The sequence below is a fragment of the Oenanthe melanoleuca genome, chromosome 9 (genome assembly GCF_029582105.1).
Source record: "Oenanthe melanoleuca isolate GR-GAL-2019-014 chromosome 9, OMel1.0, whole genome shotgun sequence".
In the NCBI taxonomy this organism is placed as follows: Eukaryota; Metazoa; Chordata; class Aves; order Passeriformes; family Muscicapidae; genus Oenanthe; species Oenanthe melanoleuca.
In genome coordinates this window covers 2,268,366-2,286,750 of record NC_079343.1, presented here as the reverse complement: position 1 = coordinate 2,286,750, position 18,385 = coordinate 2,268,366, and the positions used below count along the sequence as shown (strand labels likewise).

At 41.6% G+C, this 18,385-nt stretch overlaps 1 protein-coding gene across 2 annotated transcripts; it reads left to right on the top strand.

Moving 5' to 3' along the window:
- The first annotated feature begins 4,413 nt into the window (after positions 1 to 4,413).
- Positions 4,414 to 18,144, top strand: LOC130256799 (claudin-15-like). Of its 2 annotated transcripts, XM_056498791.1 has the most exons (6): positions 4,414 to 4,602; positions 4,986 to 5,258; positions 13,216 to 13,380; positions 13,510 to 13,591; positions 16,186 to 16,296; positions 17,615 to 18,144. In XM_056498791.1, exons 2-6 carry the CDS (start codon positions 5,039 to 5,041, stop codon positions 17,712 to 17,714), a joined length of 678 nt encoding a protein of 225 aa, XP_056354766.1. In that variant the 5' UTR covers positions 4,414 to 4,602; positions 4,986 to 5,038; the 3' UTR covers positions 17,715 to 18,144. The 2 variants fall into 2 exon arrangements, with proteins under 2 accessions (XP_056354766.1, XP_056354767.1); XM_056498792.1 differs by lacking the exons at positions 4,414 to 4,602; positions 4,986 to 5,258 and adding an exon at positions 8,555 to 8,853.
- Positions 18,145 to 18,385: the final 241 nt, after the last annotated feature.

Genomic DNA, 18,385 nt, shown 5'->3' with positions numbered 1-18,385 from the left:
CCGCACGGCGAAGGCGGGCGCGGCTCCCCTGAGCCCTCCGCATGGCAAAGCGTGCATGGGCGCCCGGATTGTCCCGCTGCCGCTGCGGGGCTGAGCGGGCAGCGCGGCCGGGTCAGGGCCCGCGGCCGCCATGTCGGGTGGGTGTGCCTGCCCTGCCGCCATGATGAGCGTGGCAGCGCTTCACCGCCGCGGTGGGCAGCGCTGGCCCCGAGACACCGGGGCTGCCGTGATTATACAGAATCACAGAATGTGCTGAGTTGGATGGGAACCACGGGGATCATGGAGTCCCACTCCTGGCTCCACACAGGACCATCCCTAAGAATCTCACCATGTGCCCCTGAGTGTTGTTCGAATGAGCTTGAGCTCTGTCAGGCGTGGTAATGTGGCCACTTCCTTGGAGAGCCTATTGCAGTGCTCAGCCACCCTCTAAATGAAGAACCTTTTTCTAATATCCAACCTCAAGCTTCAACTTCAGGCCATTCCCTCGGGTGTGTCGCTGGTCACCACAGCTCAGTGCCTGCCCCTCTTTCCCTCAGGAGGAAGGTGCAGACTGCAGTGAGGTCTCCCCTGTCTCCTCCAGGTTGAGCAGACCAAGTGTTCTCAGCCTCTTCTCATATGGCTTCTCAAGGCTCTTTTCCATCCCCTCCTCCATGTCTCCTTTGGACACTCTCAAATAGCTTAATGCCTTTTTTCTATTGTGCCCAAAGCTCCCCCTCGAGGTGAGGCCAATGAGCAGAGCAGACTGGAACAATCCCCGCCCTGGCCCGACTGGAGATTCTGTGCCTGCTGCCCCCCAGGATATAGTTGCCCCTCCTGGTTGCCAGGGCACTGCTGATTCATATTCAACTTGCCATTGACCAGGACTCCCAGGTCCCTTTCCACAGCACGGTGTCTTTTTCCCCAGTTTGTAGATACATTGGGGTTGTCCCATCCCATGCAGAATCTAGCATTTTCCCTTTTTAAACTTCACACAGTTGGTGATTGCATAGCCCTCTGATTTATCAAGTCTCTCTGCAGGGTTGATTTATTGTACCGTTCTCTGGAAGCCTTATGGAATAGGCAGAGCCTGTTTCTTCCTAACCTGAAGCAGCCTAGGAGGCAAGGTGGAGGCTGGAGCTGCTACCTCAGCATTGCCTTGCTCCCTGTGTGGTTCCACATCACATTGCCACACCTCAGCACCTTCCCTCCCTGGGCTCCTCTACCCTGCCCAGCCACACCTCACCTCATGTCACGTCACCTCACCTCTCTCCAGGGCTGCTCCAGCAAAAGGCTGCTGGATGACCAGATTCCTACCCCAACACCTCCTTCCAAGCTCTTCCCTGTATCTGTATCAAGAATAGTTTAGCCAGCAGAACCAGGGAAGTGACCATCCCCTGGGTGAAGCATGGGTGAAGCCACACCTTGAGTTCTGCGTGTGGTTTTGGGCTCCTCACTTCAAAAAGGACATTGAAGTGCTGGAGTGTGTCCAGCAAAGGGCACCAAGGCTTGAGAGAGGTTTAGAAAACTTGTGTTATGAGGAGTAGCTGAGGGAGCCAGGGTTGTTTAGCCTCCAGGAGCTCAGGAGGGACCTCCTTGCTCTGTACAACTCCTTGGCAGGAGGCTGTAGTACAGATGGGGACAGTCTCTTCTGCCCTGTCTGCAGTGAGAGGATCAGAGGAAATGCTTTAAGCTGAGGCAGTAGAATCAGATTAAATATTGGAAACATATTGTTCCCTCTTCAGGAGGTCAGAACAGACTGCCAGGGAAGTGGTGGAGGTGCTCAAAAGGCATCTGGACCTGGTGCTGGGTGATGTAGTCTAGTGGCTTAGGGGTGCAGTAGCAGTGCTGGGTGGACAGCTGGATTGGATGATCTGAAAGGTCGCTTCCAACCTTGGTGATTCTGTGATTCTGTAGTTATTCACACACACCTGAGCAGGTGCCACAGTTTCCCTGTTGTCTCCTTGCTGCCAGTCAGGGCTCCTGCTCTCTCGCACTGTGCTGCTCTTCCCAGCACCATCTCCATGCCAGCAAAGCTCTGTTGTACACATCGCCAGCTGTTGGGGAGGGAATAGAAAAATCTTATGAGTGCCTAGCAAGTAGTTCTGAAATAGAGATGTTGGCATACTTTGACATAGATGCTGAAAACAGCTATGTTAAGATTTAAGGCCTCTTCTTTTGTTTAGACAATACCAAATGCCACAAATACCAAAGAACTAACAGACATCCTGTCCCAAGCCTGGCAGGAAAGGTTTGAAAATAAGGATTACAGATAAGAAAGCCATATAACACAGTAATTTAGTAGTTCCTATAGGTGGCATGCAAATATTAGAAAATTAGTATATTGTATTAGATTGGTTATTGGAAATTAGAATATTCATCATAAAAAAATACTTATTGTATTGTAAATGGGAAATCGCGCTCTTACCTCTAACCCCTTACCTCTAATCTCTCTAAGCTCTCTCTTACCCCCTTGCTCTTATCTCTACACTCTCTCTTACACCCACACCCTTATAATAAAATACAAACCTAAAGAACAGAAAATAGTAAGCTCCTAAGTCTGTCCAGCGACTGTCCAACAATCCAACCCCCACAGCCAGCCTCCTGAAATTAAATGGGAAAAGAAAACAGGTGTTTGCTTTGAAAGTATCTTCCTGGTTGCATGCACCTTCCTGGGTGCCTGTTTTGCTGTGAAGATACGGGACAGCAAAGCTGCTTACATGCTGCCAGTCATGCCTGGGCCACCAGACAGAGTGCAGAGCTGCCAAAATCCAGCAGCAAAACAAACAGAGGTTTATCTGAAGGGCACACGTGGAGGACGAGAGGCAGCAGTCACGTATCGCAGCAGGAAAAGTTCCGCAGGGTGTGAGGAGCTTGCTCCACAGGAGAGTGCTGTGCAAATTCCAGCTCTGGAGACTGAACTGTTGTGACTGGAAAAGGTTGGGTGACCTGACATAACACAAACTCTGCTTTAGAGGGAGGCTGGCATCCCTTCCAACCCAAGCTATTTTGGAGTTCGTTGTGTGAAGGCAAAGTTAATAGCAAGATGAGAGTGATCTGCATATTGTAATTGCAAGTAGCTATAAGACTAATTAGTTATTAAGATGTTATGACAACTTCAGGAGCAAAGTTAAAAAGTCATATTCTTTAGAAATAGAAGGAAATGAATTAACATTCCTCTTTTTATTTTGTTTCCTGTTTTTTCCCCCTATCTAGTAGTGAAAAGAGTTTTCCTTCTCACCCCAAGGTCAGACTCTGACCAGAGAAAACCTCTGTGATCTATGGTGGGGAACTGCTCTAAGTGGTTTAGTACCGTATTTAAATTTGCATTTTATCTCTTTCTGATTGCACTGGTGGCCATGGGTCAGCCTCAGAATTTGCCTGAACTAAGAAGTGATTAGTAGGTTCAAAGATAGATATTGCTGATCTTAGAAATGTATATATACAAATGAAAACAGTGATGTAATTAATGCTCTTTCTCTGTGACAAAATGAAAAAGTAGTAAAAGAGAGTTTTAACTTTCCCTTTTAGACACTTTTGCCACTCATTTTTGCTTCCAAAGACCTTATCAGGGTGATTTGTTTATTTAAGTGATTTCAATATTTTTCTTTGCTAACCCTTCCTGGTTAACAAAGAAAAATATTGCTCAAACCACGTACATTTTGGCTGTGCTGTTTTTAATATTACAGTGATAATTTTTTGCTCCCCCTGAGGTTTTTTTATCACATTACAGCTCTTACTTGCATATAGCCTGTGTGTGTACTTTATGAAGGATGATGCTCTGGACTTGTGTAATTACTTGTGTTTGGTTTATTGTCATTCTCCTTTGGACAATTGCAATGCATATTTGCTATCGGCTGTGCCATCACCTCAAACTTATAAACATGATACAGTGTGCCAGCTGGTCCTGTAGGGTAGGGTCCATGGAATGGGGGATGGATGTGCTGTTGGAATAAAGTGTTACCTGAACAGTCCTATGGGGTTTGTGCAGTAGCAACAGGGTCAGGAAGGGGCGAGTGAGAGTGGTTCCCTGAGACAAAGGAAGGCCAAGAGAGGAGGAACTGCAGCAGCAAAGTGGCTGCAGAGCTGTGCCAGGCTGCCAGACCTCCTTCAGCCGTGAGCCCGGGAGGTCTGTCCTGCTTTGGGCCATGGCTGCAGTCACAGTTTGCTTTGTTAATGTCACCCACTGCACAGGTGTCCAGCTGCATATTTCTTCTTTAGGATGCATCCCAAAACAAATGCATAAAAACTTCAGGTAAAGCAGCCATTGTGGAAGCTGTAGCAATGTTTCTGCAGTGCTTTATGCTTTGATGGTGCTTGGGCAACTCAGTGGCCCTGACAAAGTAAATTATATGACAGGTTAATCTGAGTATATTTGGTACTAATTTATATAACATTCTGGTAATTTTCCCTTCCACTGACACATTGCTATAGTGGAAAACCATGCCAGATCTTTGTGCAACAGTTGGACAGAGCTTTGGCCCTGGGTCCTTGATTTTTAGAATGGGGCAAAGGTCCTAAAGAGTAGAAAACTTCCACTTAGGTGATCAAATCGGTCCTCACAAAGTGCTGACACTGGTATCTCTCAGGAAGGTAGAGGAAACAGGTTAGAAACATACCATAAAAGTGAGTATCACAATTTATCTTGTTTTAAATTTGTATTGGTAGATATTGTAATTGGGAGATGAATAATATACTAATGCATTTGATAATTTTCATTTTAAAATTAATTTTGAGTTAGCAAACAAGTAACAAATGGATGAAACATTGCAAATAAAAATTAGAGAATTCTTCAGTTGTGTTCTGTAGTTTTGCTCTGTTTGCATTTTTTTGTGGTAAATGTGTACAATAATAAAAGTTCTCCTAAGAAAGTAACATGCAGAATATTCAATTTTTTCAGTTACTTAATGGGACTTAGATTCCAGCTCTAAAGTTCCCTTGTGTGATACATTATTTTGTAGATAGGCATTTTTTTATGTTTTCTGTGTGTGTATGAACTGTTTCAACAGGTTTCTAACACAAGAAATTTTGGGAAACCTCTTGGAAGAAAACTCCTGCCGCAATGGCATCATCCGGTCTGCAGATTTGTGCATTGCTGCTGGCTTTAGCAGGATTCACCACATTACTTGTCACTACCATGTCCAGCACATGGAAAGTTTTGGACACTAAGACAGAGCTGGTTACTGCAGACTGGGTTTCTGAAGGTCTTTGGATGGACTGTGCAGCAACTGCTGTTGGATCAAAGCAGTGCAAGAGATTCCTCTACATGCTGAGTTCAGACCGTAAGTGGTCATGGCATATGTTTATAAAATCCAAGGATGGGCTTTTATTCCTTTTTTTGGACAGCATGTTAGCAGGTTGGGGGGCACAGAGTGCTGTTGTCCCAGAGGCTCTAGTATGGCCAAATCCTGTAGTGGTTGCAGACAGGTTAAAGGGCCTCCATGAAGCCAGTGTTTCATCCTGCAGTTCAGCTCACTCACTGCTGAGGCTTTGCTGCCCTCTCTGGTGTGTTGACATAGAGGTATACAGTAAATATATATATTGACATATATACAGTAAATCTGATAATTTTTCTTTTAAATAGTCTTGGAAGAAATAGCATATTTTCACTCAGTTCATCAATACAAGCAGATCATAGTTCCATGAGCACGGGTGTTTGTTTGTGCTTTGGTGTGAGACAGGAATTATTAGGTATTCCAGAACTGGTTTGATACTTTGTGCTAAACCTGTGTACCTGGGTATTTTTTCTGGAATTTCTCAGAGTTGTCAAGCTTAGACTAAAATCCATCTGTGCAATGGATGCTTCTGTGTTTTCTAGGGTTGACCATGCTAGCAGGGTACTTTATCTGCAGCTAGAGAGAGATGAAATGTCTCAGTAGGGGCTGGAAAGCATTTGTTGAAATCGTTCTGGATTTTAAAAATATCTTTCTGCAAACACTATCTTTATGGTAAAGGATTGGGAATGACTGGCATTGACGTTCTTTCCTCAGCAAACTGAGTGTAGAAAACGTAATACTGTAGCCTTTGGAAATGGTACTTTGTTAATCTTTCTGTCTTAAGCAGAACCTTGCATTTTTTCTTTTACAACTTTCAGTTTTGTGCAGTCACTTTTATGAGTGATGTTAACATAATTTCTTCAAGTCTTCCGTGCTTTATGGGTTCCTGATTGCTGTCACTGCTATTTGTCTGGACTCTTCCAGCAGATTTATTCTGAACGTGCAGTGCTTAAACCTTAAAAATATCACGTGTCACAGACTATGAACCTTGTTTATCTTGACACAGATGTGGACTTCCCTGGAGTCAGAGCTGCCTGTCTGTAAGGCAGATATCTAAAGAGTGAGAGTTTAAATCTCAAGATTCAGCATATTCATGGTCCTTCTGCAGGGGGCCCTCATTTTGGTGGCCTCATCTGCCTTCATAATGAAGATGCCAGTTCAAGACTAAGTATCAGCATACTGTAACGAGGCCAGAGTTTGTAGCCTCAAAAGGAGGTTAATCATGTGCTTCTAAGGATTTTAAAAACATTGCTCATTGCATGAGAGGAAATGTCAGCTTTTCACATCGTCCTGGTACCCATTCAGCTCATCTCCAGGGCCTCCTCTGTGTAGATACCAGGATGCCTTAAGTTTCTGGAAATTGGATGATGAGATGGGGCCAACAGTGATGGCTTCAGTTCAAGGTTAGAGCAAGCCCAAAGGAAAGCTGCCAAGCTGTGGAAGGTGCTGATGGGAAGCTCTCAACACCAACTCTTAAGCCCTGCTGTTGCAGAGCCTCTTGCAGAGCAGTACTGGCTGCTATTCCCATTGCTCAACAAGCCACCATTTACAAAATTTAGTGAAGAGTAGCTGCATGTTCTTTAACACATTGGAGAGTGATTTCCTGAAGGGAATTATTAAAATGGCTGGGGCTGGTGCTGTAGAGGAAAACTCATGCACTTCAGGTCTTCAGTTTAATCTTTCCTGTTTATATGTGTGCTTTATGACTGCCTGTTGAAATACGTTTCTTAACTAAGGGAAGATTTTTAAAACATTATACTCTTTGTTTTTTATTTCTATCCCTGGCAGCACTATAACAGCTAGAGACATTTGATTCAAGGTCCCAACTATCTCACCTTTGAAAGTGCTGTCAGCAGAAGTGATTGCTGAGATCACCAGCATAGCACCAGTGTATGGGTAAATTAGCTGGAAACATTTGAAGGGCTTTTAATGAAATGCAAATACTCCAAGGTACTGGTACAGTGTGTTCATTTTACTATGCCATCATTTTTCAAGTTTCAGTGACTAAGCAGAAAGAAGGAATTCTGTAACAGTCACCTGAGATTGATTCTTACTACACACTATCTGGTTTCCTTAAAAGATTGCAAGTTTAGAGCTGGAGGATCACACTGCCAAATCTGGTCTTGTTTAAATCAATGACAATCTTCTTGGCTGTCATGAGAGCCAAAATGTCATAGTGGCATTGTAACAGCCTTTGGCAGCTGAAGCTACAAACCTACAGCATCAGCTCAAAGTGACCAGTGAATTTTGATGAAAAACAACAAACACCTGCTAGGGACAAGTTATGGATCTCTCAAAGGCTAATCCTTCTGTTTACATAAATGCTGTGGATCTGTTACCATGTTGCATCATAGCAGAATTATTTTATGAAGAGACTCTGACTCCATTTCCGGGAGATAAGAGGAGGTTATCACTGCAGGAGATGGTTAACCCCGTTTGGATCCTCAAGTAGTTTAAAGTATTAACGTGAATGGGTAATGTGAATTGAGTCTACAATTCTGTCTAGCCAACAGCAGAAGCAACTAAACTGAGTTTTACATATGCTTTGCCTAGAATAGCTTTTTTTTTTTTAACCCTAAGGTATTCTAATAAACAGATACAATTTGCTGATAGGTATTATTTTTCTTACAGCTGTTTTTCTTCATAATTTTATTCCTTCTGAGAGAGGTCTATCACACTAGCTCCTTCATTTCCTTATATTTTAATATATTGTACAATTGTACAGTGTGACTGTTTTTAAGACTGAATGGGTTTAGCTATAGATCAATATAAAGTAATATATTAATGGAAACCACTCATCCATAAACCTAATCTTCATGAAAGAAGCTGGAAGTACAGTTGTTGTGGATTTCTTATAGCCAAAACTCCAAAAACTGTGCTTAATTTTCTAAAAGAAGTATAAAGCTTCTGTTCTCAAGCTGTTTTATGTTTGAATCCTCAAGAAAATATTACACAAAAGCTTTTTGATTTGACAGCAATAATAAAATTACAAGCAATTTGTTGACTATCTAAGACAACTAAAATCTAGTTGACTTCAGAAAAGAGACAGTAAAAAATTTGCCTATATTATCACTGTTATAAGGTATTTTGTAGAAATACTGTCTGGGCTTTCTAGGCTGATAAAAAGAATAGGCTCATTTTTCACTTCCTATTGGAAAAAGAATTAATATTGTCATTTTTTTTACACATTAATGTCTTTATCATTAACTGCTCCCACTTCTTATTGTCATGCCCGGTAAGCCTTATCTATGGGGAAAGAGCAAAGAGCAAAGGTAGACTCATTTTGGAGTGAAACCCAGAGATAAAACTGCAAGGAGGCTTCTGAAAGGCTTCACTTGATTGTAATCTAATTATAAGGATATTTAACTGTTACTGCTCACAAGCATGACTGCTCCGTTGGAAATCGTTGGATTTCTTTTGTGCTTGGGTGGCTTGGCAGTTATTGGAGCTACTTTGCCAAATAATTACTGGAAAGTCTCCAGTATCCATGGTTCTGTGATCACAACTTCTACCTTGTTTGAAAACCTGTGGAAGAGCTGTGCAGAAGACAGCACTGGAGTATCCAACTGCAGGGATTTTGACTCTATGCTTGCACTGCCTGGTAGGTGACTTTGTGCAGCCTTGTTTGTATTGCTTAAAAACTTCTTGGCCAAAAAGGCTTATGTTTTGGTAATCTGGTAATACTGGAAAATAACTGGCCAAGAAGGGCTTTGTGGGCTGAAGTAATAAAAGTCTCTCAAGGAGCAGAATGTGTCAAGCATGTTAGGAAAGGCTATAAAATAAGGCAAACTAAATCAGTTCATCAAGTGTTTAACAGGCATTTAAAGTGGGTTGTAATCTCCTCCCTAGCATCTCATGGGATGTCTTAGATACATTTTTTAACTATTTATTTGGAATTATTTTATAGACCTGCTTTTGCAATACTTCATAGCTAATGTACTGTAGCTGGAGTTTTTCATGTAATTGGAAATACTGTTTTTAGCTGAGAAGTGGTAGTGATTTTTGTGAGTTGAGACTGAAAATTTAAATAATCCAAGAAGTACATGATTATATGTTATGCATATGATAAGTTATAGAAGGAGTATATGCTATAAATTAATATATGATTAAGCTTGTTAACTAATGCTAATTACTGTCAGGGCTTGTTAACTTGTTAAAGTCTATTTGGATGTGGTTTTAAATATCAAGAAATTTAGATCTGCTGGCCCCTGTCCTCTGTATCAGCCTTCATCATAATTGTGGTTGTCCTCAAATGCCCAACTAAGCAATATTCTGTGGATAGTAAGCATGCTTATAGACAGTAAAACTATTTTTTATTAATCTTGATTCAGTATGTAGATACTTATTTGGAATAAAAATGCCTTCCTTCTATCTGAATCTGCCCTAGGTGGTGGCTAAACTAAATAGGTAGGAGGATACTCCTAATCTGAAGAATGTGTAACATAGGATTAGTGGGAATGGGGTGTTAAATTCACTTTCTCCCTCAATCTGAAGTAAAGGCTTGTTGTTGACCAGCTCTAATGCTCTCATAGCCATTCTCTGAAACTGTGTCCAGTATTTAGGGAATAATCTGTTCTTTTCATCTTTCAGTCTTCTCTAACAGTTGCTTTTAGAGTGTGTGTGTGTGTGTGTGTGTGTGTTTATGAAGAGGAACATAACCCTATTTAAACTTCTTAGATTCAGTAACATCAGAATCCTTCCATTTGACATTATCCTCTGCAGAGCACTTATGGCACTGCTGGGTTAGTAGGTGGACTTGATGATCTGAAAGATCTTTGCCAGACTTAATGATTCTGTGATTTTATTTGCTTCTTGTAAAAACCACTCCAAGGGCTGGTTTGTAGCTTACTGCCACTGACTCCAGCCAGCATCTTGTCACTGCTGTGTTTACATGGGGTGCTGCCTCTGACAGTAAGTGCAGATTTGGGACATGGGCCCACAGGAGATCAGCATCTGGAGAAAAAAGTGGTTTTGAAAGAACCTGGGGGTCAGAAAAGAACACCATGAGTGTTAAAGCAAACAGATCAGAAGGCAAGAAAGCAGGGCTCCTGAGAGCTACAGATAACATCATGGAGTCAGCAGGAAGGAGAAAAGTGGGGCCAGAAAGTAAATGACTGGGGCAGGCTCTGAAATGAATTTGTGAAGATTAGGTTTGATCTGTTGAACAGGAAATCAGTCCTGCAGTTGAAAAGATGGCAGTATAGTTGAGGGGCAAAGGCAGGGGGAAGGGAAAGGGAAAAACATATAAAACATTTTTAGAAAGGAAAGCTGAAAAAGAAAATTCCGAAGACACTGGATGGTAGTAACCATTGAAAGGACAGCTGGGCAAAGCAGGAAGGAGGAAGAAAATGGGTTTGGTAACAAGATGGGCTCAGCAGACAGTGGGACCTCTGAGAAACATCCATACACTTGCAGATACGCTTTTACCAAGGCAGATTAAAATTTACCATGGTCAGTTCAGGCGTGTTTCAAATTTCCGTTTAGAAGCTTAACTGAAACTGCTGCGAGGATGCCAGGGACTGGAGGGAGGGCAAAAAGAAAAAACAAAAGTGTCTTTGTTACCTCTTATCAAAAGGATGATTTTCCATGAAAGTTTCCTTATTGGCAACTGAGCTATGTGGAAGACTTCTGGGTTTTTCTTTATCTTGGGGAAAAGTCAGACTTGGTTCTTTTAAACCAATTTAATGCTTTTGAGTTCACTAAAACATTAGTCTAAATGACAAATATTTGAAGTGAGGAACTTTTAAAATGCAATATTGCACAAGACTGAAACCATGACTGGCTACTCCATATAGCTAGCCCTGTCTGACTAGTCACAACTAAGTTAAACATTTGATATAACTAGTTTGGGAGGATTTGGGGATAATTTCTTACAATTGGTGTGGACTAATAAAATGAACTGACTTTGTATCTTGTTAAATAAGCTAAGTTTAAAATAAAAATTGAGTTTTCTGAATTGTGAACTAGGGTTAACTAAGTGTGAACTCAGTCAAGGCTGTTGAGGTTACAGTATTGTGGTATAGTTGTATGAAATCCCTTTCCCATGGGATTACAAGCAAGGGTATGCTTGTGTGTCCTGGAAAGATGTGGGGAGTCCCATCTAACACTGCAGGAGTCCCCAAGACCTGAAATGTGAGTTGTTGGACCCTGCTGGGTGATTGCTATGGTGTAAGATCCCAAACCTGAAAGCAGCATTGTTGAGTACTTACCTTACCAGTATCTTCTGCAGGCAAAAACCTTGAACTGTTAGTGGTATTTTGAGGGATCTTTCCACTTTTCCACTACTGTCTTCATTTTTCCCACAAAAATTTAAAATTAGTGCTTAACAAAGCATTAACTCCTCAAGTGATCTTAGCCTGTAATTCTGCTTATTGCTGTCTTTGGTACCTCTTAAGTACCAGTATCAATACTCTTAATCCACATCAGGCTGAGTTGGAGTGAATCACTTTGCCTCCTGTCTCTGTGTGATTTTTGTTGTCAGGATAGTTACAGCTATAGTTACAGAATTAGACAGCAGGTTATCATGGAGGACATGGGGGTGGTCAGGGAGCAAGAACTTGCATGCTGGCATCAATGATGTGAGTGTCCAGCTGGAATCAGGTCTGACCCTTCTCACATATGATTAAAATCATAGAATTGTTCAGGTTGGAAGATAACTGGAAGGTAATGAAGCCAACAAAGTTAGCAGCTGTGACCCTGCAGCAGCGTGGAACTGCATGGTGGCTGCTGCCTCCAGGGCATCTTCTGAGGGAGCTGCTCAGGCACGCACAAACAATCACTGAATTCACAGTTACACCACAGACAGGCCAGCGAACAAAGACCAGAAGGTTCCAGCGAGGTTTACTGCAGAATCACACCGAAGGAGTCCAGGGACAAAAGACCCAAATCACTGCAGTGTCTGGGGTTAAGTATGAGGTCAGGGGCCAATGGTGTGCAGGGGCAGTAAGGGCAGTGACCTACAGGGAGCTGGGGCAGATGAGCACAGTGCTGCAGAGCACTGTGAGGGAAGCTCTGTCTCACTCCATTCTCGAGGCTGTGGCAGACTTTTCCTTGGCATTACCCCAGAAGCTCCCCTGGGAGGCTCAAGGGCCTCCACATGATCCTATGAGGTTGTGACACTTGGCATGTTTATCTCACAACAGAGGTGCCAAAATGCCATTTGACCTGGAGCCTGCCAAATGCAGGGTGCCATTTTAAAGGAGCCCAAAGTCCCCATTTGACCTTTCTTAGGCTGATTGATAATCTAGTCCTGGTTTTTGTGCAATTGATACCTAGATGTGAAGACCAGGTGCTTAAAGGATGCAGAATTGCCAGCATACCAGATTCCCAACATGCCCACAGCAGCTGGAACCTCTCCACAGGAGAATGTCTTAGGGAGGAGTGTGGCAGCTCTCAGATGCACTCACCTCCTGTTTATTACACCAAGTTTGAAGTGCACTGCTAACTTGAGCACTATTCTTTCCTATCCCTCCCTGGAAGAAGCAAAGCTGGCACCTTTCTCCAGTTTCTCAGTAGTGCCAGAGCCTTGCACACCTTGACTATGACCTGGATTTCAGATGTGTCCTGTGCACTCAGCTGTACACGTGTCAGGAATTCAGAAGGGCTTGTGAGCAGAGACCTTTTCCTGCACCTGTAAAAATGACTATGTATATCAACAGGCATTTTCACAGGAATCTATGGGATGAATGGCTTGCTGTAGTTTTTCAGGGTTTACTAAAAACACAAGAGGATTTACTGAGCTTATAAAGTGTAGGCATAGTTCAACTCTCAAATCTGTTTGACTTGAAGGCTGAACACACTAGGGTTTGGAGATTTCTCTGAACCATATGACAGTTGGGCAAGATTCACTCATAACTGCACCTGTTAATTTTGTCAGTTCCTCTAATCACTTTTATTTTTTTCAGCACAAGATTGATTTAATTTCTGTATAGATGCTGATTTGTTTCCTGTTTTTCTGTCCTAGCTCACATTCAGGCATGCCGTGCCCTGATGATTACTTCCATCCTTTTGGGATTCTTAGCTGCAGTACTCACACTGCTTGGTATGAAGTGCACAAACATTGGGTTGAGTGATGAAGATGGAAAAATGAAGTTTGCTGTCACAGGAGGATTTCTTTTTGTTTTAGCAGGTAATATCGAGGCTGAAATGAGACCACTATTGATACTTTGTAAATGAAATAAACTTGCTCTTGGTTTAAATGTGTTACAGCCATTAAAGGAATCATTCACCTGTGTGCTTTTTAAACTTTTTCTGGTAGGTCTCTGCTCCATGGTGGCTATTTCTTGGTATGCTGCAATGGTTACTGCTCAGTTTTTTAACCAACACTACGCTGGAACCAAGTAAGTTAATGTATCTGCCCTACCAAACTCCATAGTGTTAGACAGCTGCACTAACCTCAGCTGCTCCAGGGTTTCAGAACCTGGATGGATCCCATCATCCAGTCCTACAGGAGGGAAAAATTGTATTCAGGGAATCTTTTCACCTCAGAGGTCTTGGTGGGGAGGAAGGAGAATTCTTTTCTGGAAGAGTTAGTGAATGTGTGAGGAACACCAACCTCGCATCTGAGAGGGTTTTGTACAGTGTTTGCATTTCCTTGAGAGACTCAATTAAGTGTGTACCTCAATGTTATGATGAAGAAAAGGTAAAATTTTTAATCTGCTTTGGCATTTAGACCAAAAGAGGTACAAAACTCAAGTCCTGGCTAGAATAAATTACCTCAGATGTACATGCAGTGGAAAATCTCAGGCAAAGCAGCTCAAACTTTGTACTAGTGACCTGCAGAGAAACCTGCTGCCTGTCTTATATATATCAACAGCTTGACATTTGTTTGCCTTATGAGTTAATACAAGGCAATCTGTGGGATTATCAGCTAGTGCAGTTGCATACAAACAAGTTTCAAGGTATAAAAGCCCTTACTCTTCGTCTGATATAAAAGTAACAGTTGTCAAAATGAAATGGCAGCTTATGTCACTCTTATCTGGGAGTCCTGTTTAGAAATGAGGAAAAAGGGTAGAGGTGACTGGGCCTCTCCTTCAGAGAGGGGGAAAAGGAGAAGAAAACATTTTCTGTGGAATATGAGATATCTATAATATACTTCTACCAAGTATATAATTCATAAATCAGTAAACTATACATCATTAGTTGCTAGGATCATATTTGAAGTGCTTTGTAAGTTCCTGCCCAGGAATCAGTTCAGGGAAGTCAGAGGTGAAGTGCTTTGTGATAAATCAAAATACTTTAAGCAATTGCTTTTGTTGTTTGTCAGTTTTCCCTGTGTTTTCAATGAAGTGCTTTGAAAGAAATTGTATTTGTGCAGTTACTTTTTGTTGCTTTATATGCCCTTGAGAGAACTATATGAAGGGTAATAAATACATTAAAGAACTAAAACAGCCATTGATAAGGAATTTCGGTTAGTCGGATAGTTGGTGTGTTTTATAGTTACCTGCTATAGCTTTGGGGCTCCAACATCAATGCCTGTTAATCAGTTACCAGAGGGTTTGCATTCAGTAGCTAAAGGATTTTTTTTTAAATTTTTTTAATATCTAAGCTTCATGTTTAAGCTATTGATTCACGGAGCAGTTCTTGATGAATTAAGTTTGATCACTGGTAAAGCTGGACATGGAGTCTGTGAGGCAGGTTTAAATTCAGTTGCATGCCAGTATTGATCTTCACTCTTAAGAGGCTGGAAAATCTGTTTTTTCTGATTGCATTTTTTTGGTCTGACTTCAGCAAATTAATGAAGTTGACCTCTGCTAATTCTTAGAGGAGCTTCTCCTACAGCTCTGAAGGCAAACTAAGTTCTCCTGCAGATGTCTCCTATATACTTTGCTTTGGTACAACAGCTACAGCATTCTTGTCTGCAGGTGACTGGGGAGCATAAATGATTGCAGGCACTAGGCAATGTGCAATTTGTACTCCTGGGTGTTTTTGATAATGATTCTCTGCTTCTTCCATGTTTGGAATTCCCTAAACCAGTGGAGATCTTGTGGCTCCCATGTGTGATGAGAACACTGAGAGATGTGAACTTGTGTAAACCTCTGAAACCCTCCTGTTAGCAATGAATTCCAGAGTCAGAAGCTTTGACACTTTTAAATAATTGTGTTTCCAATTGTGTTTCCAAATCTCTGGTTCCATGGTACCTTCAATGCAGTCCATGACACTTATTTTGCCCTTATATTGGGTATCTCAGCCCACAGATCTACAGGTGGATTGTGGATACAGTTTTCGACTGATCATAAAAATTTGTTTTCCTCTTTTTATGAAACTCCTGCCAGACTTTTCCATACTCAGTTGTGTCTAGTCTTTGGGACAAATTCATTATCAATTAATTTCTTAGACTGGACTAAGGGATTTCCTGAAAGGTATAGTTTTGTAAAATAGGGAACTGTTCTTATTGAGCCTGGGACATTCATAAATGTCTTTCAGCCATACAACCACAGAGTGTGCTGAATATCCTTTAGGATATCTAAGTTTGAAAACTAGCCCTATACAACCAGCTACTTGTAAGTGACCTAGTGTTGTGTCCATAGATAACTGATGTCTGTGGTCAGCCTTTTCTCAGCATATAGACAGTAAGATCTGAATCATTCAGGTTCACAGAATCATTTCAGTGACACAGCCAATAAAAGGGCAAAATAAGTGTTGTGGATTGCACAGGAAGTATGCCGTTATTATTTATTATCAACGGTTTGTTAAATGTAAACAATTATTTATTGCTAGTTTATGTTACTTAGTACTCTCTGTACTGTCACTAATTTGGCAGAGCAACTCTATACAAATAAGAGTTTTCCTGAGGAGACCCAAAGCCAGATCTGTTCTCTGTTAACTGTTGAAGTGCCTTTCAGTTAGCTGATTTCTATGCAGATCAGAATTTGTTTGCATGGCTTTTGTGATCCTGTTATAAGTTGTTTCCATAAAATCTCTCATGTTTCAGGTATGAACTAGGAGAAGCTCTGTACTTAGGCTGGGCTGGATCTGTCCTTTATATACTTGGTGGGATCTTACTGACCTGCTCATGCAGAGGGAAGGAAAACCAGAATTACAGGTAATCTTGGATTTGTCAGGTGAAGTAGTAGCTGTCAATCACATACCACCTTCTATCTGTGCACTATCCTCTCTCTCACCCCTGGTAGAAATATGTATAAATGACAAACAGTGCTATGCATGTTACAGACTGGTGATGGCAGGGGATGCTGTACCAAACACTTGTACAGGATACTTGATGCAGTCACCTCTAACTTGTATTTGGTAACTTTGGGCACTGCTGACAGTGAAAATGTGCAGTGAAAGAGCAAACTGTGGCCAAAAGAAAAGTATATAAAACCCCATAATGTATTACAATCCAGTTTCTCTGTAGTACTCACTGTGAGTAAAATATTCAAACACTGTTCAATTTGCAGAAAGTGTAAAGGCATTTCCCAAAGCACATGGAATTGATCATTAGAAACATGGGGTTTTTTCTTGTTCTTTATGGAAATGTCTTGTCACACATCAGATCAGGAAAGGTGAGATTTCTGGCCTCAGTATTTAACCTTCCCTGCATTTTTGTTTCAGTCTTAAATTTTGACACATACAGAAGGCCTGTTTTTAAAGGAGAGGGATGAAATAGGCAGAAATAGTAGAGGTCTGTGTCCCCCAGAACTCTAATAGCTTGGAGGCTGTGCTTGAGAGGATTACAATGTGCAAGGAAGAAGCATATCCACTGTTGGTGTATTTAATCTTAGGAAAGTTATATCAAAATGTAGTAAGTGAGTGTTCCTCTGATACTCCATTGCCTAATCTGAAACCATTTCAGCTTTATGGTAATATTTCATCAGCTATATTGGACTTTAGATCTTGCTCACCTTACTTTGATACAAAGTACCAAATGTCCTGAAATGTCCTGAAAATCAGGTAGAACTGAATACATGAAATAAAAGTTCAGTGAATGACAGTTGAAGGGGTTGGGTGAAGATACTTCTGTTTTCTTTCTTTGTCATCTTGATTCCTGTATTAAAACCTGCAGCTTGTACAAAAGTGCTGAGGGCTTCTGCTTTAGGGTCTTGACTAAAATTCCTCAAGGAAGAGCACATGAGAGGTAGGAATTGTCTTGGTTTAGGGCAAATTTGGGGGGAAACTTCCAAAGGGGTTACCCTGCCAGAGTGTGGTTGAGGTTATGAGGGAAATGGGCTGTGCAGCCTATCAGGGACCCCACCACCTATTCCCCCCTTAGCTACCAGAACAGTGAGAGCAGGAGGCCTCTCATTTCTGCCCTGTTGTGAAGAACGTGGGTTGGATACAAAGCTGAGTAACTTCTAAGTATCTGAAACCATGGGATGTGTCTAATACCTATTATTTTCTATTTTTTTTTTCTTGATTTACAGTCCTAAAAAATATACATATTCAGCAGCCCAGGCAGCTTCTCAGCCACACAGGTACCCCAGGAACTCTGAGACCATCATAAGCAACAAGGAGTACGTCTGAGCTCCCATCCTGTGTCACCTGTAGCATTAGTGGGTTATGGACTCAAATAAGGAAGCAAACTACTTCTTTGTTCTGGCTCCAAGTTGCAATCATGTGCCTTAATTTGGAGCAGAACCAGGAGGAGGTATGGCTTTCAGTGTAAATAGGAATGTGAAAAGCTTTCCACAGAAGATGCTGTGATGTGAAATGCTGTGGCATGAAGGTTTTCTGCGTGCTGGTAAAATTTAACCAGAGCACAGTATATGCTGACACTGGAGAGCAATGGTTTCTATTTCAGCTGACTCAAACATGTGGAGCTGATAGCTGTATCTGACTGCAAGTTCATATGCCTCACAGTTAGAAATGTGTTGTTTTCATTAATGTTTAGCTTCCTTCTTTTTTAGCAGCTTAAGCTTTTGACAAGAAATAAACTTTGTTCCACAGACTGAAACAGATTTTTTTTACGAGTGGAAGCCTCTAGTAAAGATATTACGTTATACTGAAATTCTTATTATATATGATAATCAATGTTTATAAAAGCTACAAAAAAATTTCTAGCAACCACTCACCTCCAAATTTGCAGATGTGCAGCAAATTTCTTGTTGTCTGTAATGCAGATACAGAAGATAAACCATACAGAATGAACAAAACACAGCTGGGAGTAGAGAAAGCATCTGGTGCAAAAATGCCTT

Excerpts from the sequence above, each read along its gene's own strand:
- LOC130256799 (XM_056498791.1), top strand. The coding sequence starts at position 5,039 with ATGGCATCATCCGGTCTGCAGATTTGTGCATTGCTGCTGGCTTTAGCA. Across the intron at positions 13,381-13,509 it reads ATTTCTTTTTGTTTTAGCAG|GTCTCTGCTCCATGGTGGCT; the intron begins GTAATATCGAGG and ends TTTTTCTGGTAG. Across the intron at positions 16,297-17,614 it reads AAGGAAAACCAGAATTACAG|TCCTAAAAAATATACATATT; the intron begins GTAATCTTGGAT and ends CTTGATTTACAG.